The 22,420-nt window shown below is 38.5% G+C and overlaps 1 protein-coding gene across 1 annotated transcript in view; it reads left to right on the top strand.

The window, feature by feature from the left end:
- Nucleotides 1-9,409: 9,409 nt before the first annotated feature.
- TSBP1 (testis expressed basic protein 1) overlaps nt 9,410-22,420 on the top strand; it is a gene marked incomplete at its 3' end in the record, with an annotated part of 103,132 nt that continues 90,121 nt past the window's right edge. The window contains exons 1-9 of the mRNA XM_039223893.1: nt 9,410-9,605; nt 11,256-11,342; nt 12,116-12,148; nt 13,176-13,208; nt 14,282-14,314; nt 14,400-14,429; nt 14,523-14,543; nt 17,698-17,718; nt 18,854-18,874. Coding sequence (XP_039079824.1) covers nt 9,593-9,605; nt 11,256-11,342; nt 12,116-12,148; nt 13,176-13,208; nt 14,282-14,314; nt 14,400-14,429; nt 14,523-14,543; nt 17,698-17,718; nt 18,854-18,874 — 292 coding nt within the window. The remainder of the gene's footprint in view (nt 9,606-11,255; nt 11,343-12,115; nt 12,149-13,175; nt 13,209-14,281; nt 14,315-14,399; nt 14,430-14,522; nt 14,544-17,697; nt 17,719-18,853; nt 18,875-22,420) is intronic.

The following is a 22,420-nucleotide window of genomic DNA, read 5'->3' as shown; positions in this document are numbered from 1 at the left end:
CATGTTGAAAACACACGCATGGAGTTAGGGAGCAAAGTGTGATACCATCACCTCTGTGAGCCAACCCGCGGGGGAGGGGAACACATCATTCAAATAACAGCTTGTTTCACTATGTTAGTAGTGTTGAAAAACAGGTGTGGAGACGAATGATGCAAGTGCTGTAGGCTCCAATCTGGGAAACAACGCTGTGCTGAATGCAGGATTCGGTCACTATCATGTATCGTTTTCTAAGTTAGTCACATTTGAAAATACGTGCATGGAAGTATGAGGAAAGAGTGATAATTCGACAGAGTGAAAGACTGCTGTGTGGAGCCTGTCTTTCAACTAAAACCACGTGTCACCATGTTGGTAGTGTGGGACAAATGGTGGACCTGCAGTGTGCTCAACTCTGAGAAAAAACAGGGTGAGGAATGCAGCATTTAGTTACCTACCATCTTGTTTCACAAAGGGAGTCACATTGGAAACACATTCATGGAGGTGTGAGCTAAGCGGAGACCTATGAGGGAAGTGAGGAATGCTCAACTCTGAAACAACACTGTGCGGAATGCAGCATTCAGTCACTTGGTTGTTTCACTAAGTTAGCGATGTTGGAAGACTCATGTGTGGAAGAATAAGCTAAGTGTTATATACTCAACTCTGTGAAGGAACACTGTGGGGCAGACCTCAGTCAACGAACATCATGATTCACTGTGTTCGTCGTGTTAGAATAAAGTTGTGAAGACCAATGTGGGAAGTGTACTGTGCTCAGTCTGAGAAACCCCACTATGCGCAATGCAGCAATCAATTACCAGGTCGTTTCACTACGTTGGTACTCTTGGAAAACACATGCATGGAAGCTTAAGTTCAGTGTTACATACTCAAGTCGGTGCATGAACACTGTGGGGAATGCCGCATTCAACTAAAGTCTTGTTTCACTATGTTAGTAGTGTCGGAATAGAGATGTGGAGACCTATGAGGGAAGTGCAGAAGGCTCAACTCTTTGAAACAACACTGTGCTGAATGCATCATTCTGAGACCTGGTTGTTTCACGATGTTGCTAAAGTTTGAAAATTCATGGATGGAAGGAGAAGTGTTTTGTACTCAACTGTGAAAATAAAAGTGTGGTGAATGCATGATTCAACTCACTTCATGATTCACTATGTTAATAGTGGAAGAATACAGATTCAGAGACCTATGAGGGAAGTGCAGAACACTCAACTGTGTAAAACAACACTGTGCAGAATGGAGCATTCGGTAACAGTCTTGCTTCACTCTGTTCGTAATATTTATAAACATATGCATGGAAGTATAAGGCAAGTGTTGTACACTGAGCTCTGTGAAAGAACACTGCAGGGAATGCATCATTCCACGAGCCTCTCGTTTCACTATATCAATAGTGTTAGATTACAGATGCAGAATGCTTACCTCTGTGAAAGAACACTGAGCGGCATGCAGCATTCAGTTACAGTGTTGTTTCACTAAGTTGGCAATGTTTGTAAATACATGCATGAAAGTACAAGCTAAGTGTTATATACTAAACTCTGAATGAACACTGTGGGAAATGCGTCACTCAACTAATTTCTTGTGTCTCTATGTTTGTAGTGTTTGAAAACACATATAGAGACCAATGAAAGAAGTACAGTTGGGACCCTCTGTGAAACAACACTCTGCGGAATGCATCATCACTTGAGTTACCACGTTGTTTCCCTAAGTTGGTAATATTTGAAAACACATGCATGGATGAATAAGCTTATATACTCAACCAAGTGCATGAACACTGTAGGGAAAGCATCATTCAATAAACATCATATTTCACTATACTAGTATTGTTAGAATATGGTTGGGGAGACCAGTGAGGGAAGTGCGCTGTGCTAAACTCAGAAACAACACGGTATGGAATGCAGCATTCAGTTACCATGTTGTTTCACTAAGTCAGTCATCTTTGAAAAACACGCATGGAAGTATAAAGTAAGTGTTATATATTTACTCTGTGCATAAAGTAAGTGTTACAAACTTACTCTGGCGAGAGTAAGTTTGACTTACTCTGTGGGGAATGAGTCATTCAGCTACCGTCATGTTAGAAGTGTCAGAATCACAGCGGAGAAATCTGAGAGAAGTGCAGAGCGCTCAACTCTGTAACACAATTCTGTGCAGAAAGCATCATTCAGGTACAGTCTTGTTTCACTTAGTCTATAATGTTTCACAACACACGCATGGATGTATATGGTCAGTGTTGTGTAGTCAACTCCGTGAATGAACTCTCTGGGGGATGCCTCATTAAACTAAGGTCTTGTAGTCACTATGGTAATAGTGTTAGAATACACATGCAGAAACCAATGATAGAAGGCCCATATGCTCAACTCTGTGACACAGCACTGCGCAGAATGCAGCACTCAGTGATCTGGTTGTTTCACTAAGTTAGCGATGTTGGAAGACTCATGCATCGAAGAATAACCGAAATGTTATATACTCAACTCTGTAAAGGAACACTGTGGAGCATGCGTCATTCAATTAACGTCATGATTCACTGTGTTCGTAGTGTTACAATACACTTGTGGAGAACATTGTGGGAAGTGCATTGTGCTCAATCTAAGAAATCACACTAAGAAGAATGCAGCATTCAAATACCAGGTCGTTTCACTATGTTGATACTCTTTGAAAACACATGCATGGAAGCTTCAGTTAAGTGTTACATACTCAACTTGGTGCATGAATACTGTGGGGAACGCCTCTTTCAACTAAGGTCTTGTTTCACTATGCTAGTAGTGTGACAATACACATGCAGAGACCTATGAGGGAAGTGCAGGAGGCTCAACTCTGTGAAATAACACTGCGGAATGCAGCATTCAGTTACCTGGTTGTTTCACTAGTTAGCGATGTTTGAGGACTCACGCGTGGAAGAATAAGCTAAGTGTTACACACTCAACTCTATGAAGTAACACAGTGGGGCAGGCCTCATTAAATGAACGTCATGATTCACAGTGTTCGTAGTGTTAGAATAAAGTTGTGGACACCAATGTGGGAAGTGCACTGTGCTAAATCTGAGAAACTACACGATGCGGAATGCAGCATTCAATTACCAGGTCATTTCACTAGGTTCGTATTCTTGGAAAACACATGCATGGAAGCTTCAGATAAGTGTTTCATACTCCACTCTGTGCATGAACACTGTGGGGAACGCCTATTCAAAAAAGATCTTGTTTCACTAAGCTAGTAGTGTTAGAATACACATGCCAAGACCTATGAGGGAAGCGCAAAAGGCTCAACTCTGAAACAACACAGTGCGGAACGCATCAGTTATCTGTTTGTTTCACTAAGTTAGTGATGTTTGAAGACTCGTGTTGGAAGAATAAGCTAAGTGTAATATACTCATCTCTGTGAAAGAACAGTGTTCGTCAGATCTCATTCATTTAGCGTCATGATTCACTGTGTTCGTAATGCTAGATTAGAGTTGTGGAGACCAATTTGGGAAGTGCACTGTGCTCAATCTGAGAAACCACACTATGCGGAATGCAGCATTGAATTAACAGGTCGTTCCACTGCGTTGGTACTCTTTAAAACCACGCATGGAAGCTTCAGTTAAGAGTTTCATACTCAACTCGGTGCATGAACACTGTGGGGAACGCCTCATTCAACTAAGGTCTTGTTTCATTATGGAAGTAGTGTCAGAATACACTTGCGGAGATCTATGTTGAAGAAGGCTCAACTCTGAAACAACACTGTGTGGAACGCAGCATTCAGTGGTCTGTTTGATTCACTAAGTTAGCGATGTTTGAACACTCGTGCGTGGAAGTATACGCAAAGTGGTTTATACTCAACTCTGTGAAGGAACATGTGGGGCAGACCTCATTCAACTAACGTCATGATTCACTGTGTTCGTATTGCTAGAATAGAGCTGTGGAGATCAATGCGGGTAGTGCACTGTGCTCATTCTGAGAAAACACACTATGCGGAATGTAGCATTCAATTACCAGGTCATGTTTCACTAAGTTGGTACGCTTGGAAAACACAGGCATGGAAGCTTCAGTTAAGTGTCACATACTCAACTTGCTGCCTGAACACTGTGGGGAACGCCTCATTCAACTAAAGTCTTGTTTTACTAGGTTAGTATTGTTAGAACACACTTGCGGAGACCTATGATGGAAATGAAGAAGTCTCATTTCTATGAAATAAAACTGTGCGAAATGTAGCATTCAGTTACCGATTGTTTCACTACGTTAGTGATGTTTGAAGACTCATGCATGGAGAATAAGCTAAGTGTTGCATACTCAACTCTGTGAAGGAACTCTTTGGGGCAGGCCTCAGTCAACTATCTTCTTGATTCAGTGTTCTTGGTGTTCGAATACAGTTGTGGAGACCATTGTGGAAGTGCACTGAGCTCAATCTGAGAACCACATTCTGTGGAAAGCAGCATTTAATTACCAGGTTCGTTTCACTACGTTGGTACTCTTGGAAAACACAGGCATGGAAACTTCAGTTAAGTGTTACATACTCAACTCGGTGCATGAACATGTGGGGAATGCCTCATTCAACTAAGGTCTTGTTTCACTATGTTAGTATTGTTAGAATACACATGCAGAGATCTATGAGAGAAGTGCAGAAGACTCAACTCTGTGAAACAACACTATGAGGGATGCAGCACTTAGTTACCAGGTTGTTTCACTAAGTTAGCGATGTTTGAAGAATCATGCGTGGAAGAATAAGCTACGTGTTACATACTCAGCTCTGTGAAGGAACACTGTGGGGCATATTTCATTCAACTAACGTCATGATTCACTGTGTACTTCATATTAGAGTACAGTTGTTGAGAACAATGTGGGAAGTGCACTGTGCTCAATCTGTGAAACCACACTATGCCGAATGCAGCATTCAATTACCAGGTTGTTTCACTACGTTGGTACCCTTGGAAAACACAGGCATGAAAAGTTCACTTAAGTGTTACATACTCAACTTGTTGCATGAATACTGTGGGGAACGCCTCATCCAACTAAGGTCTTGTTTCACTATGGAAGTTGTGTTAGAATACATATGCGGAGATCCTGAGGAATGGAAAAAGGCTCAACTTTGTGAAACAACACTATGTGCAATGCAGCATTTAGTTACCAGGTTGTTTCACTAAGTTAGCGTGGAATAATGCGAAAAGAGTTATATACTCAACTCTGTGAAGGAACACTGTGGTGCAGGCCTCATTCAACGAACATCAATATTCACTGATTCCGTAGTGTTGGAACAGAGTTGTGAGACCAAGGTGGGTACTGCACTGTGATCATTCTGAGAAACCACACTATGCGGAATACAGCATTCAATTACCAGGTCGTTTCACTACGTTGGTACTCTTTGAAAACACATGCATGGAAGCTTCAGTTAAGTGTTACATACTCAACTCGGTGCATGAACACTGTGCGGAATGCCTCATTCAACTAAGGTCTTGTTTCACTGTGCTAGTAGTGTTAGAATACACCTGAGGAGACCTATGAGGGAAGTGCAGAAGGCTCAATTCTGTGAAACAACACTGTGGATAATGCAGCACTCAGTTACCTGGTTGTTTCACTAAGTTAGCGATGTTTTAAAAACGCATGCATGGAAGTATAAGGTAAATGTTATATACCTAACTCTGTGAAAGAACACTGTGGAAAACACATCATTCAACAATCATCATCTTTCCCTAAGTGAGTAGTGTTAGAATACACAGGCAAAGACTAGTGAAGGAAGTGCAGTGTGCTCAACTCTGAAATATTACTCTGCAGAATCCTCATTCAGTTACAAATTTGTCTCACTAAGTTGGTAATGTGTAAAACCTCCAGCATGGAAGTATGAATTGAGTGTTATATACTCAACTCTCTGAAAGAACACTGTGCAGAACCCATCATATAACTACCGTCATGTTTCACTAGGTTGATCTTGATTGAAATCACATGCTGAAACCAATGTGGGAAGTGCAGTGTGCTCAACTCTCTGAAAAAAACACTGTGCAGGGTGAATTACTCAGTTACAATCTTGTTTCATGAAGTTAGCAGTGTCTGAAAACACAGGCCTGGAAGTATAAAACGAGTGTTATATCCTCAACTCTATGAAAGAACACTGTGGGGAACCCATCATTCAACTACCTTTATCTTTCACTAGGTATATAGTGATGGAAAACAGATGTTGAGACCAATGAGGGAGGTGTAGTGTGCTCAACTCTGTGAAACAACACTGTGTAGAATAAAAAACCCAGTTACAATCTTGTTTTACTAAGTTAGTAATGTGTGAAAACACAGGCCTGGAAATATAAGATTAGTGTTACATACTCAACTCTGTGAAGGAACAATGTGAGAATGCATTATTTAACTACTATCATGATTCCCTAGGTTGATAGTGAATAAAAACAAATGCTGAGACCAATGAAGGAAGTGCAGGGTGCTCGACTCTGTGAAACAACACTGCGGAATGCAGCATTCATTACCGTATTGTTTCAGAAAGTTAGTAATGTTTGAAAACACACGTATGAAAGAATAAGGTAAGAGTTATATACTTAACTCTGTGAAAGAACACTGTGAAGAACGCATCATTCAAATATCATCATCTTTCACTAAGTGAGTAGTGTTAGAATACAGAGACAAAGACCAATGAGGGAAGTGCAGTGTTCTCAACTCTGTGAAACATTACTCTGCAGAATACAGCATTCAGTTACAAATTTGTTTCACTAAGTTCGTCATGTGTAGAAACACTTGCATGGAAGTATAAATGTATATACTCAACTCTGTGCAAGAACACTGTGGGGAACCCATCATTCAACTGTTTTTTCAGATAGTTGAGCACATCGCACTTCCCACATTGGTCTCAGCATGTGTTTTCAATCACTATCAACCTAAGGAAACATGACGGTAGTTGTATGATGGGTTCCCCTACAGTGTTTTTTCACACAGTTGAGTATATAACACTTACCTTATACTTCCATGCATGTGTTTTCAAACAATACTTACCTTGTTTACAACACAGTGACTGAACGCTGCATTCGGCATAGTGCTTGTTTCTAGATTTGAGCATCCTGCACGTCCCTCATTGGTCTCCACATCTGTTTTCAATCACTATTAACCTAGAGAAACATGACAGTAGTTGAATGATGGGTTCCCCACCGTGTTCTTTCAGAGTTGAGTATATAACACTCAGCTCATACTTCCATGCTGGAGTTTTTACATATTACCAACTTAGTGAGACAAATTTGTACCTGAATGCGGATTCTGCAGAGTAATATTTCACAGAGTTGAGAACACTGCATTTCCCTCATTGGTCTTTGTCTCTGTATTCTAACAGTACTCAGTGAACGATGATGATTGTTGAATGATGTGTTCTCCACAGTGTTCTTACACAGAGTTAGGTACATAAAACTTACCTTATACTTCCAAGCACATGTTTTCAAACATTACTTCTGAAACAACATGGTAACTGAATGCTGCATTCTGCACAGTGTTGGTTCACAGAGTCGAGCACCCTGCACTTCCTTCATTGGTCTCAGCATTTGTTTTCGATCGCTGTCAACCTAAGGAATCATGATGGTAGCTGTATGATGCGTTCTCCACAGTGTTCTTTCACAGAGTTGAGTATATACACTCATCTTATATTTCCATGCAGGAGTTTCAACACATTATCAACTTATTGACACTACGTTGTAACTGAATGCTGGATCTGCAGAATAATGTTTCACACAGTTGAGCACACTGCACTTCCCTCATGGGTCTTAGCCTCTGTATTCTAACACTACTTGCTTAATGAAAGATGATGATAGTTTAATGATGCGTTCTCCAGTGTTCTTTCACAGAGGTAAGTATATAAACACTTTATTTTTTTCATGCATGTGTTTTCAAACATTACTAACTTTGTGAAACAACATGGTAACTGAATGCTGCATTTTCCACAGTGTTGTTTCACAGAGTCAAGCAACCTGCACTTCCTTCATTGGTCTCAGCATTTGATCTTATTCACTACCAACCAAGGGAATCATGATGGAAGTTGAATGATGTATTCCCCTCAGTGTTCCTTCACAGACTTGAGTATATAACACTCATCTTATCCTTCCATGCAGGAGTTTGTACACATTACCAACTTAGTGCAACAAATTTGTAACTGAATGCTGGATTCTGCAGAGTAATGTTTCACAGAGTTGAGCACACTGCACTTCCCTCATTGGTCTTTGCCTCTATATTCTAACACTACTCAGTGAAAGATGATGATAATTGAAATATGCATTTTCCAGTGTTCTTTATATATATATATACACATTACATATATAAATATAAATATATATATATGTAATGTGTATATATATATAAATATACACATTACACATATTATATATATAATATATAAAATGCAATATTATTAATATAATCCACTGGTAAAAAAGATTGAAATCTTGCCTTTTGGAACAACATGGCTGGACCTAAGGACTGTGATGCTAAGTGAAATCAGTCAGACAAAGACAAGTACCATATGATTTCACTCATATGTGGAATTTAAGAAACAAAACAAAGGAGCAAAGGAGCAAAAAGACAGTGAGAGACAAACCAAGAAGCAGCCTCTTAAAGAGAGAACAAAATGATTGTTGCCAGAGGGGACGTGGGTGGCGCTGGATGAGTAAAAAATAAGTCACAGTAGTCCAGAACTATCCAAAACTGGAGAGTGGAGCATCCTCAAACTGGAGGCCATCACTCTGTTCTTCCAGTGGGTGATTGCCTGGCCTAGAACATACTACCATGAACAGTAGGCCCCAAAGATTGAAATGAAATGTGGCTTTGTGAATAGAATGTAGGCTCTGGAGTCATAAACTCTGCCATTTGTTGGCTGAGTGACTTCAGATGTCTCAGCCTTGAAGGGTTTTGTTGTAAACATTACTAAGGATTAAATAAATTTGTACATGTAAATTAGTATCTAATATAAAGCCTCGCTGTTCATTTAGTTTTATTACTCTCCTCATTGTTCACAGAGACTTGAAATCCCTTTCACTGGCTCTTTTTTCCTAGCACCACAAACCTCTTGACTCTATCTTACTATCTAATTCCAACAGCCTGCCTTTACTGTTTTACCCTCCATTTGTTTCAAGGTCCTTCTTTTTAAATAGATATAGGAATTTTTCTCACTTCCAAGTATTAAAAATTTATTAAGTACCTATTTTATAGGAGGTTCTCTGCCTAAAATGTCTGGAAGTTACAAGGATGAAGGAAACAAGCTCTGGCTTTAAAATGTCTGGAAAATAAGAACTTATTCCAGAGCCCAAATAGAGGAAATTCCCTTTCAAAAGCATAAGTTTAAGGTCCCCCCAAATATTCTGAAGTCTTCCCAGTCTCTCGGTCCTCAACTTCCTTTCTTCTTGTCTCTCTGAAGTTCTAGTTCTCTGTTATGACACAGATTCTAGAACCTTCATAGGCCACACTCCTATATTCTGCCTAGGTTTGATTAACCTGAGCCATACAGTTCCTCTGCAGCCCTCTGCATGTTTGTCTACAAAGACCTCTGCCACATCCAAGTTCATATTGCTCAGAAATAGTGAGCTTGGGGTGTTCCTTTTATCTTGATCTCCCTCTGATAAAGAAATCCAGATGACACAGAACCCTCTGAAGACAACACCTGGAAAATGGCAGTCTTGGGTATGGACTGACTCCTTCTCTTAAGTCTCCCTTACCCTACTGACTCAGAAGTCTTCTCTTCAGAGACTGTAATGCTCTTTACCTGCCTGCTTTCTTTCAAATTCAATATCCTTTCTTTCACTCTCATTGATTCCTCTGGGAGCCTGGGGAAAACCATCCAGTTAGTTCAGCTCTAGAGTGAGAACACTGATTTCTCCCTTAGTTTCAGGAGTTTGAACTACTAAGACAAAACAACCATCCTCTGAAACAATAGGAAAATTCCTTAGCCTATTATCTCACTTCTGGTAGTATTGCTCACTTTATAATGTTTCAACTCTTCCTCTTATTTACCTCATAAAAGAAGTGGATTACCTTTTGTTCAACAGCTAGAACATTCCAGACACCATTCAAAGGGAGTACTGCCTTCCAGAGGCTTAATCCAAGTACACCACCTGGGTATCCCTTCCTTCCCCAAGGATTACTTCACATCAGTTATGAAATTTTGGCTTGCCATGAAAAAAGCCAAACTATTTACTATTTATTTTAATGCTCCATTAGGAGCAAATCTCTCAAGGTTATTTTGTTGGGAAATTTTTCTCACATGACCTAACACCTGAAAGATTTGGTAGACATGTGACCAATTTTCCCTAACTGGAGGTGTTTCATTACATCTTGAGGTGAATTCATTTACTGCTTTCTTGGAGCAGCTTAATCCTGGTGTAATTAATTTTCTTAGCCTTTCATAGTTCAGTTATCTCCAGCATTTATCACTGTCACAGGCAGATTTATGATTGGTTTGTTTACTCATTTATTCATTTCCTCCTTCCTTCCCCCCTTTTCCCTTTCTACATCTTTTCTCTTTCTCTCTCTTTCTTCTTTCCCTCACTCCCTCTATTTCTTCCTTTCTTCTGCCCAGAGCTCCTCAGTCTCAGTTCTTCATAACCATAGCAATGTATCTACTTAAGATTTTTCTCTCCAGTTGTACATAAACAGATACAGGTTAGCAGTCCTAGCACGGAATTTTGGGAGAAATCCTATTAACCAAAGTAACAACTGTCACAAATATCTGTCTTATCATGAGAGGCCTTGTGGGTGATGTCTTCTGTTGTGGTTTTCATTAATATGATCATGTTCAGTCAAGGGCCTCTTTTTTGATACCTTACCATGTAAACAATTTTTGAGCACACATTGCTTAAATATGTTATAAAAATTGTTATTAACATACTTATGTACTAATACATGCTTCAAAACTGAAAACCTAGAATTTTTAAAGTTATAAAATTACATAAAAATAGAAATAATATTTTTTCTCACACCCCAGTGAATTACTTTACTTTGCATCACTGATTCCCTCTAACCTTCTGACTACATAGAGTAAGGAATTCAACTGAGGAGAAAAATGTTTCATATTTTCCACTCTCTAAACCAAGGGTATATAGCATCTGAGGTTCTTAGTATCTGGCTAAAAAGACCAATATTAAAAAATGAGAAGGGGAAGGAATGTGGAGACAATAAGATAAGGAACAGAAAGGAATAAAGGAGTTCGAGTAGTAGAAAAGGGGGCAGAGAAGAAATGCCTATTTGGTGAAAACAGTTAAGAGGTGACCAGAAGCTGTCTTTGATAATGATATGGTCTAAATAAGAAAGCCTACAGGTGAATTTTTGTTGCAGAAATAACTTTGGCTATCATCCTGACTCTACTGGGACTTGCCATTCTGGCTATTTTATTAACACGATGGACACGACGCAAACAAAACGGTGAGTAACAAGTCAAAATGGAAATTCTCTGTGAAAGTCACAGTGGAAGGAATACCAAGATTCAGTCTCAGTTTCTACTTAGTTGATAGCTAGAGACTTTGCCAATATTCTGGAAGTCCATTTCAATACATGAACCGAAGAATATTTGACCTACTAGTGATTCCCCCTGCATTTTTAAACTCTGAAAGCTTACATTACCAATAATGTCAACCTCCCAAAAAGTAGATTAAGTTTAACAACAGTAATAACAAGAATACTCTAAAATTATCTGAGATCCAAGGGAAATTATCTGAGGAATGAGGAATAAAAATGGAAAAGACAAGACACTGTGCTAGTAGACACCACTAGTTAGTAGTATATAAAAAGAATTCAAGAATTTTAGTGACTTAATACAGAAGAGATGATAAGAGACAAATATATAGTTATTTGTCAATGAACAAGAGATAGGGCTCATGTAAGCAATAACCTATTTCCATGCCATAACATCTCTCTTTCCAGGATTTTTCTTAGTATCTTCCCTCACTCCCTTCTAGTCAGCTGCATCCCTTCCTTATTTCTCATCCTAGCACCTATGTGAAGGATTAGTGTGGAGGGACAGGTAGAACAGGGCTGGCTGGAGGTGCCTAAAGGAGGTAGGAACTAGTAATGCATCATATCTAGGGGGCCACCTTAGGAGAAAAGAAGCACAGTTTAGAGTGAGAAGAGTTGAGTTAGGAGGAAGAATACCTCTTGCAGGTAGATAACAGTAATACTTTTGCTTGATTCTTCCACAGAAATTGATGTCTCAAGATACAGTTCAGAACAAAGTAAGTACTTAGACCCATGAGAAAAGGGAAGATAGAAAGCATAATGGCATTTACATAAGGACCAAATTTATCTTGTTTACCATTGTACTCCTAGCACCTTGCATAATGCATCATTCCATGAACTAAACTTCTAATTTACTCAGAGAAACCCACTACCAGAGATTTCTATGCAATGCTGAGTGCCAAACTGAATTTGGGCAGAATGAACTAATAGTGGGTAGGTCTGCATGATTCGGAGGCTCTCTTCAGGTGCCTCCTGTGGTACAAGAGCAGCAACATAAATACCAAGCCATGAAAACAGCAGACTCTTCAGGCAATGGAACAGAAGATCTAAATCTGGTAGTGAAGAAAACCTCAGCAAGGTGGGTGGGTAGGAGAATGCAATGTAGGTAGGAATAGCAAGAGTGAATACAACTAATATGATTATGATTGAAAAGAGCAGCAATTTCAAGATGTGAAGAGGTGAAGCAGATTTTCTATGGGAATGTCTAGTGAGATGCCAAAGTTGATGAAAGATAGCCCAAGATTAGTAGGAGCTAAGTGCTGGAGTACCAAAAAGGAAAAGTATTCTGAGGCCCTTCTGATTACTATTTAGCCTGGTGAAACTGATGGCTGGCACAGTCACTTATCTTCTCTTGCTATGTACAGTCCTAGTTAGTGAAGAAAATTAATATCCATCATTATTCACTATCAGGAGTTCATGTCTACATTAGCTCTCAGAGTCTTAAAGCCCCACTCATTTTTTTAAATGTGTTTTTTTTTTTTTAATTTTTATTTCTAGGAGAGAGAGACAGAGAGACAGCGTGAGCAGGGGAGGGTCAGAGAGAGAGGAAGTCACAGACTGAAACAGGCTCCAGACTCTGAGCTGGCAGTCAGCACAGAGCCCGACGCGGGGCTCGAACCCACGAACCGCGAGATCATGACCTAAGCGAAAGTCGGACGCTTAACCGACTAAGCCACCCAGGTGTCCCTGCCCCACTCATTTTCAAGAAGCAAAACCATGGAGTGCTCTCTTCTTTTTCTCCAGGTGCTGGTCTTCTGGACTATGAAGACGGTAGAGGTAAATAGATTAGGAACTACTACAGAATTAATGGAGGAATGTTTTCTTTAGAGCATAAAACGAACTCATCTCCCTTTGAGTATGATTTAAGTCAGCACACCTTTTTCCGTTATAATATCTAACTGCCAATCCATCTGTGTGTATGTTTATATATGTATATAAAAAGGATTTGAGCATTTTTCTCAGAAAAGACAAATATGTCTCCCTCCTAAGACCATTAAAAAAAATCCCTTCCAACTCCTGTTTATCCCAAGATCATGGAAAGGCTTAGAAACCTCTCTGAAAGAATTTCCTGGATGTGTAAAATAGGGATAAAGTACATAAAATTCATGGGTTGTCATAAAGTCTGAATATTATACATGAAAAGGTGCTTTATAAAGCTATAAAGTATAATAGGTGAGCACAACTTATATTATTATCTTCATTTTAGAAAATGAAATTGATATTCAAAAGGTTATGAGACTTACCCAAATTCACCTAACAAAACAAGGTGTTGGATAACAAATCCAGGTTTGTGGCCCTGAGTCCAGTACTCATATTCTCAATTACACTATCTCCACTTGGTTAAGACAAAAAAAGGCTCATTTTATACCGAATTTCAGTATTTATTATTAATATTACTAATATTAAATTAATCAATATTAATAAATTCAGAACAAGCTTATTTGAAGTAAAACATCCAGAAACCTAATGGTTCTAAGTAGATTCCGAGGCACTCTACTTCTTTGTAGGAACACACACACACATGCATGCATACACATGTACACACACACACTACAAGTGTAAGAATTCATATTCCCAAAAGGAGAAAGAAAGTAGCTTGATCACTGCTTGCTGTCATGCCCAACACTTGGCCTCTTGGTCCATGCCTCCTCCTCTTCTATGATTCATCTGTCATGAACAGATGCAGAGCAAAGGGCCATGGCATCATCCCTTTCTTTTCTGAAATGGAATCCAAAGAAAATGGGGAGCATCTGGGAAAAGAGAAAAATCTTCCTAGTTGGATTTAGACATATGATGACACCTTTCTTGATGAGCTGTTAGTAAATTTAATCTGTTTCTTTTCCCCAAAGATTTTCCCTCTCAGAGATCTAAAAGAGGAAGAGGTAAACACATTTTTACCTTACAAGAAAATGATGCAGACATAGTTGTCAAGGTAGAATCTCATTATGTTTTCATCTTGTCTTTCAGGATTCCAACATTTATATTCAACAGAAAGTGGTAAATAAATTAAAAGCTGAATTGCTATGAAATTAATACAGAAATCCATTTATGAGAAATTAATAATCTTATGTTTTTCCTTCAATCCTCTAGACACTTCATATGATGATCGAGGTAGGTTTTAGAGATTAATTTGGAGATTATAGTAAAATTATAAAGGAAAATCAATGCTTTTTAAACTGTTATAACAGGAGGTGCTGTAAAGCCTAGATAAAATAACAGGAAACCAAGGTAATGAATGGAAGATTCTGAGAATTATTCATAAGTGTTCCCTTTCACACTATGAGGTACTTTTATCCCTAGTACCATCCAATTCCTCTTTTATCCACTTACTAATAGGCTAAAAGTAATCTGAGTACTCAAGAAAAATTCAAATGCTAGCCACTCAATGTGACTTTCTTAATATAAATGTTAAGAAATGGAGGAATAAATCCTGAAAATTTGTCACATTACAGTTTTGACTTGTGTACTGAAATTCCAAGAGCATCAAGAAGGGCTATTCTTGTCTGCTGTTGTCATTTATATCTCATTCTTACATCTCAGAATAGTTAATCATCACGACACCACATGAAATCAGTGCAAGAAGCTAATGTAAGGGTACACAGATAAGTAAAATACAATATACAGTATAGGAGAGGAAGAGAATTAACATGCACTCAGTACTTCCTATGTAGTAGCCACTGTTTTGGATGTTTTTCATTTTATTTTAATATCTACAAATGACCCTGTGAACCACACAAGGATGAACTATCCCCAAATCCCCTGTGTCTGTTCAAGGCCTCTTTCAGGTTAGCCTATAGGTTGCTTTGGTACAAATCAAAGAGTGATCCTTTCTCTATGCAGATGCAGCCCCACTCAAGAATACAGCTGGGATTTCAGTCCCCAAATCCCACTGTGCCCTGAACAACCTATACAACCATGTTACAGTGGTCCTGAATATATAGGAGAGGTATCTCATTCTTAACATGTCCAAAACCCAAGGCTTGATCCTGCTACATATAGTTACGGGCACCTGAATTCCCTCAATTGCTCAGGACATCTATCTCTTTAACTTCCTTCTCTCACTCATCCAATCCATCAGCAAGTCACATCCCCACTACTTTCAAATTATATTCCAAATTAGACCATTTTTCACCATGATGGCAGTCTTGGCCCAAGCATCAATATTTCTTTCTTAAACTACTTTAACTGACCCCTAATTGGTATGTCTCTACTCTTGCCCTCTTATAGTCTATTTTCCTCATAGTAAAGATAATCCTTAATAAGCAGCTCTTAAATCAATTAACTTACTATATTTTGTTATCCCAAATTTACAGAAGAGAAATATATGCATGAGAAATGTTAGTGACTTACTTAAAGCTATAGGCCTTGTAAGTCACTCAACCTCAACAGAATTTCAGAAGTGTCTAACTCTAGATTTCATGTAGTTTATTCTTACACAATTTAATAATATCTTATTAGTGTCTTGCTATGGATCTTTAGTGTAGAGCCTGCTATCTTAGCTTCTATTCCAGGCTAACCATGCATTCTTAGGGAAAACTTGGATCAGTAAGCATTTTATTGTGGTCCAAATAAGCCACAATTTAAAATTTAGAAAGCCAAATAGCAACTTATTTCTTTGATTTCCCAATCACCTCTAAGGTGGCCCTATAAACCTCAGTCATCTTGTTTCTAAATTTCCAATCTCTACCAGTCCTCCCTCTATCATCTCTGGACATAGAAATATAAACTTGGTGCTCAACCAGAGACTACAAAAATCTTCTGACAGCAAAATGCTGGACAAGGTCATTATATCAGTTTAGGTGCATGGAATTTAGTAAATTTAAATTTTAAAAATTTGGTATTTAAATATGTCACATGTTACACATATTTTTGAGTTTATTTAAACATTTTTTAAAAAGTTTACATATTTATTTTGAGAGAAAGAAAGAGCATGTGAGCAGGGGAGGGGCAGAGAGAGAATCCCAAGCAGGCTGTAAACTGTCAGTACAGAATCAACATGGGGTTTGAACTCATAAATTGCAACATCGTGACCTGAGCTGAAACTAAGAATCAGATGCTCCAACTGACTGAGCCACCCAGGCACCCCACATGTTATATATTAAAGTCGCCAGAATAATTCAAAAGTTTTCAAAGGCACTGAATTTATTTTTAATGTTACTAATTTTTACAGCAAATGTTAAGTGCAGCACATGAAAATGTTCAGCACCTCTTAGTATTTTCTGTTTTTAAAATACTCACAGAGACCCTGAGTGGCTTTGTTGGTTAAGCATCAGACTTGATTTTGGCTCATGTCATGATCTCATTTGAACCCCTCCACCCCCCGAGTTGGGCCTTGCCCTAAAAGCACAGGGCCTGCTTGGGATTCTCTTCTCTGCCTCTCCATCACTGGCACATGGATGCTCTGTCTCTGTAAAAATAAATTTTAAGATAGATAAATAGATAGATAGATAGATAGATAGATAGATAGATAGATAGATAGAGAAAATATCCACAGAACCAGGAGAAACAAATAACATTAATGTAAACCAGAAGATTTTGTGTGTCCTGGACTTAATCACATCCAATTATGGAAGGAAAGCATTCATTTTAAGAAAGGAGATGAGAAACAAAATACATGCTGTCTTTACATTTCTGTCTAGATCTTTACTTATACATTGGTAAAATATCAAATTAGACCATCACGCAACATAATTTATGTCACTTCCAGATTGTTGGTATTTTTTTATTTTTACACTTTCAACAGAATAGCGAAAATAGCATGACAAGTTTTTGTGTAATTTGCCTTGTCTGTCTCCAGATCTTTTGGAAAATGTTTCCATGACATCACTAAGAAATAAGTTTTAGGCTATAGGATGCACATTGATCACAATGTGTGTGTGTGTGTGTGTGTGTGTGTGTGTGTGTTTGTGTATTCATTATAACTTGCCATCTCTTCATTAAACTTGAAGTCTCAATCAGCTGAGTAAATATTTTGCCATTTTTCTCTTACTTGGCTTCAACTTACTTTATAACTAATATATTCTAATTCAGTGTTTCTTTCCATGTCTAATTTATTATTTCTTCTCACTATGTATTTACCTTCATTAACCTTTGCCTGCTTTTTCTTGTTACTTGACTAATAAGTAAGCCATGAGAAGATGTTGCCTCTGGTTTCTTGACTATTTGACTATTTGAGGGTATGATTGGGTAATCTTCTCTAATGATATAAAAACTACAGAAATAGAATATTCAAACGGATTTTTCTTGGTTTTACTTGTGTTTTTAGAGGGATCCAAAGGAGACTGCAGTAAGTATTAACTTCTTTTTCAACAAAAATTTGCTTCCCATCATAACACTTTTTTAGATTGTAAGCACTTTGAGGGAAGAGAGAAACAATCAGTTCATATGAATATTAAGCAATAGATAGTCTCCGAGTGCTGGTTTAGAATAGTCTGTCAATAATAAACTGTCAGTTTCCCTATCAATAGAACTCCCCTATGACCCAGCAATAGCACTGCTAGGAATTTACCCAAGGGATACAGAAATGCTGAGGCATAGGAGCCCATGTACCCCAATGTTCATAGCAGCACTCTCCACAATAGCTAAAACATGGAAAGAGCCTAAGTGTCCATCAACAGATGAATGGATCAAGAAGATGTGGTTTATCTATACCATGGAATACTACATGGCAATGAGAAACAATGAAATCTGGCCATGTGTAGCAACATGGATGGACCTTGAGGGTGTTATGCTGAGCGAAATAAGTCAGGCAGAGAAGGACAAATATCATATGTGTGCACGTATAGGAGGACTAGGAGGAACTTAACAGAGGACCAACCGGGAGAAGAAGGGGGGAAATGGTGGGGGAAAGGGAGAGAGGCAAACCATGAGAGACTCTTGAATGCTGACAAAAACTGAGGACTGATGGATGTGGGGGGGAGGAGGGATGGGCATGGAGGAGGGCACTTGTGGGGATGAGCACTGGGTGTTATGTGGAAACTAATTTGACAATAAACTATTTGTAAAAAAAAAAATAATAATAATAATAAACTGTCAGTTTCCAAACTTGGTCTGTTGGTTTACATACTAAGAGGAAAGGGGGAAAAATAGAGGAAATGATGAGTGAAGAAAAAGGGAAGAGCTAGAAATAAAATAGGAGAAAAGAAAGGGGGATGGAAAGGAGGGAGGGAGAGATAAGGAGAGAGAAAAATGTAAGCCACAAAGTTTCATAGGAATAACATCTGTCTACTAAAAATTGAACAACCTTATTAGAAATTGAAAGGATGGAGTTGGTGGGAGTGGCCTCCAGTCCTCACCACCAGGTCAAGGGGTCTCCCTGGGCCTGGCCTACAACTCCCAAGAGGGCACAATGACTGACACTGATACGGAAAGGTTGGGGATCAAAATTCCGATGACTCACCTCATGTTTCTGTGTGTTTTAGCACCATCATTCAACTCTGTAGGTAAGTTCCTTGTGGCTTTTCCACTGTCATCTGGTTTGCACAGATAGTTTTTGTATTTGTCTTTTTGTCTCTTAAAGAAGTTCTTAAAATGCAAAACTAACTGACACTTGTAAAGCCACACGCTAGATTTGACAGCTGATATTTTGTCATATTTCTCAGGTGACAGATGATATAGAAATCCCTTTTGTCCCATCCCTATACTCATTCCACTCTCCCCACTTCCCAACTCTTATAAATGTACCATAACACTTTTTAAACTTATTTTCATCTGTTCGTATCTCTATGTGTCACTGAACAATATAAAGTATTGTCTTGTATATATTTATTTAAAATTTTTACTAAAATGACGTCGTTTGAAAATATCATTACAACTTGCTTTTTCCTCCAAAATACTGTAATACTGAAAATATATAAAAATCCAATTTATGCATTTTGAGTGTTAAATAAATATTCCAATATACAAATGTGCTTTTTCTATTCTTTCTCTCCCCTACTGTAGCATTCGCAATGTTTGCAATTTCAGCTATCATAAACATTGCTTGCAAAATGTCCTTAAGTAATTTGGAAAAGTTTATCCAGAGTGGACAACCTGAAATGAGATTAATAAATCTTCATGTATATAACATTTATGTAACTTAAGCACATTTTTACTTTACTAGCTGTTGTTTACCTGAATTCCATGGTAGTTACATAACAGGCACACCAAAATGTGTAAAAGTTTCCCATTTCCCTACATCAGTATAATCCCAATTTTGTCATACTTTCACAATATTGCTACTTTAATATGTTAAAATTTTAATTTCCATGAAACTGAGTATCTCTTTGTTATGTATATTACATAACATAGGCTTCAACTTACACAAACTATTTACTTCCCAATTTATTAATTAGGTTACTGATTTGAAGAAATTCTTTTTTTTCAATTTTATTAAATATTTATTATTTATTTATTTTTAAATAATTTATTGTCAAGTTGGTTTATTTATAACACCCAGTGCTCATCCGAACAAGTGCACTTCCCCATGCCCATCACCACCCTTCCCCTCTCCCTCACCCACATCAACCCTCAGTTTGTTCTCAGCATTCAAAAGTCTCTCATGGTTTGCCTCCCTCCCTCTCCCCAACTATTCTTCTCCTTCTTCTCCCTCATGGTCCTCCGTTAGCTTCCTCCTAATCCACCTATACGTGCAAGCATATGGTATTTGTCCTTCTCTGCCTGACTTATTTCGCTCAGCATAACACCTCTAGTTCCATTCATGTTACTACAAATAGCCAGATATCATTTTTTCTCGTTGCCATGTTGTATTCCATTGTGTAAATATGCCACATCTTCTTGATCCATTCAATAGTTAATGGACACTTAGGTTCTTTCCATGTTTTGGCTATTGTTGAGAATGCTGCTATGAACATTGGGGTACATGTGCTCCTATGCATCAGCACTCCTGTATCCCTTGGCTAAATTCCTAGCAGTGCTATTGCTGGGTCATAGGGGAGTTCTATTGTTAATTTTTGAGGAACCTCCATACTGTTTTCCAGAGGGGTTGCACCAGTTTACATTCCCACAAATATTGTAGGAGGGTGCCCATTTCTCCACATCTTCACCAGCATCTAGAGTCTCCTGATTTGTTCATTTTAGCCACTCTAACCTGTGTGATGTGGTATCTCACTGTGGTTTTGATTTGTATTTCCCTGATGATGAGGAATGCTGAGCTTCATTTCATGTGTCTGTTGGCTATCTGGATGTCCTCTTTGGAGAAGTGTCTGTTCATATCTTCTGCCCATTTCTTAACTGGATTATTTGTTTTTTGGGTGTGGAGTTTGTTGAGTTCCTTAAAGATTTTGGTTACTAGCCCTTTATCTCATATGTCATTTGCAACTACCTTTTCCCATTCTGTCAGTGGCTATTAGTTTTATTGATTGTTTCCTTTGCCATGCAGAAGCTTTTAATCTTGATAAGGTCCCAGTGGTTTTGCTCTTGATTTTTGCTCTTGATTCCCTTGCCTTTGCGAATGTGTCAAGTAGGAAATTGCTGCGGTTGAGGTCAAGGAGGGTTTTTCCCGCTTTCTCTTCTAGGGTTTTGATGGTTTCCTGTCTCACATTCAGGTCCTTTATCCATTTTGAGTTTATTTTTGTGTATGGTGTGAGAAAATGATCTAGTTTCATTCTTCTGCATGTTGTTGTCCAGTTCTCCCAGCACTGTCTGTTAAAGAGACTGTCTTTTTTCATTTGGATACTCTTTCCTGCTTTGTCAAAGATTAGTGGGCCACACATTTGTGGGTCCAATTCTGAGTTCTCATTCTATTACATTGGTCTATGTTTCCGTTTTTGTGCCAATACCATACTGTCTTGATGATGACAGCTTTGTCGTAGAGGCTAAAGTCTGGGATGGCGATGCCTCCTGTTTTAGGTTTCTTCCTCAAGATTACCTTGGCTATTCAGGGTCTTTTTTTGTTCCATACGAATTTTAGGATAGATTGTTCTAGTTTTGAGAAGAATGCTGGTGCAATTTTAATTGGGATTGCATTGAATGGGTAGATTGCTATGGGTAGTAATGACATTTGAGCAATATTTAATCTTCCAACCCATGAGCATGGAATGTTTTTCCATTTCTTTGTGTCTTCTTCAATTTCCTTCATAAGTTTTCTATAGTTTTCATCATACAGATCTCTTATATCCTTGGTTAGGTTTATTCCTAGGTATTTTATGGTTTTTTGTGCAATTGTGAATGTGAATAGTTTCTTGATTTCTCTTTCTGTTGCTTCATTTTTGGAGTATAAGAATGCTACCGATTTCTGTACGTTGATTTTGTACCCTGCAACTTTGTTGAATTCATGGGTCTGTTCTCGTTGGCTTCTGGTGGAGTCTGTCAGGTTTTCCATGTAGAGTATCATGTCGTCTGTGAAAAGTGAAAGCTTGACTTCTTTTTTTTTTTTTGTAATTTTAAGAATTTATTTAAATAAATTTCTTCAAATTGAGTAGCGCCAAACTGAAAGTTGTTAGAAGCACCAAAGGCAGGAGCTAGGAGGGAGTTTCATTAGGCGAAGAGGCAGAAATGAGTACGAACGCTGGTGACTGGCCGTAGCTTAAATCCTAAATGGCTGCCTGTGATTGGTTATCCTCAGGTTTTAATTTGTTAACTTGAGGCATTACAGGCTTAGATTTTGTGTTGCTCCTCCTGTAGGCTGTAAGGGCTTTAAAGTCATCTCAGTGTATTGGTGCCTTGTTTGATTTTTTTTTTTTTTTTTTTACAAATAGTTTATTGTCAAATTAGTTTCCACATAATACTCAGTGCTCATCCCCACAAGTGTCCTCCTCCAAGCCCATCCCCCCTCCCCCCCACATCCACCAGTCCTCAGTTTTTGTCAGCATTCAAGAGTCTCTCATGGTTTGCCTCTCTCCCTTTCCCCCACCATTTCCCCCCTTCTTCTCCCCCTTGTTCCACCGTCAAGTTCCTCCTAATCCTCCTATACGTGCAAACATATGATATTTGTCCATCTCTGCCTGACTTATTTCACTCAGCATAACACCCTCAAGGTCCATCCATGT

Source organism: Hyaena hyaena, unplaced genomic scaffold, assembly GCF_003009895.1.
Source record: "Hyaena hyaena isolate Hyena2069 unplaced genomic scaffold, ASM300989v1 scaffold_1493, whole genome shotgun sequence".
NCBI classification, from domain to species: Eukaryota; Metazoa; Chordata; class Mammalia; order Carnivora; family Hyaenidae; genus Hyaena; species Hyaena hyaena.
This window is presented reverse-complemented; position numbering and strand designations above follow the sequence as displayed.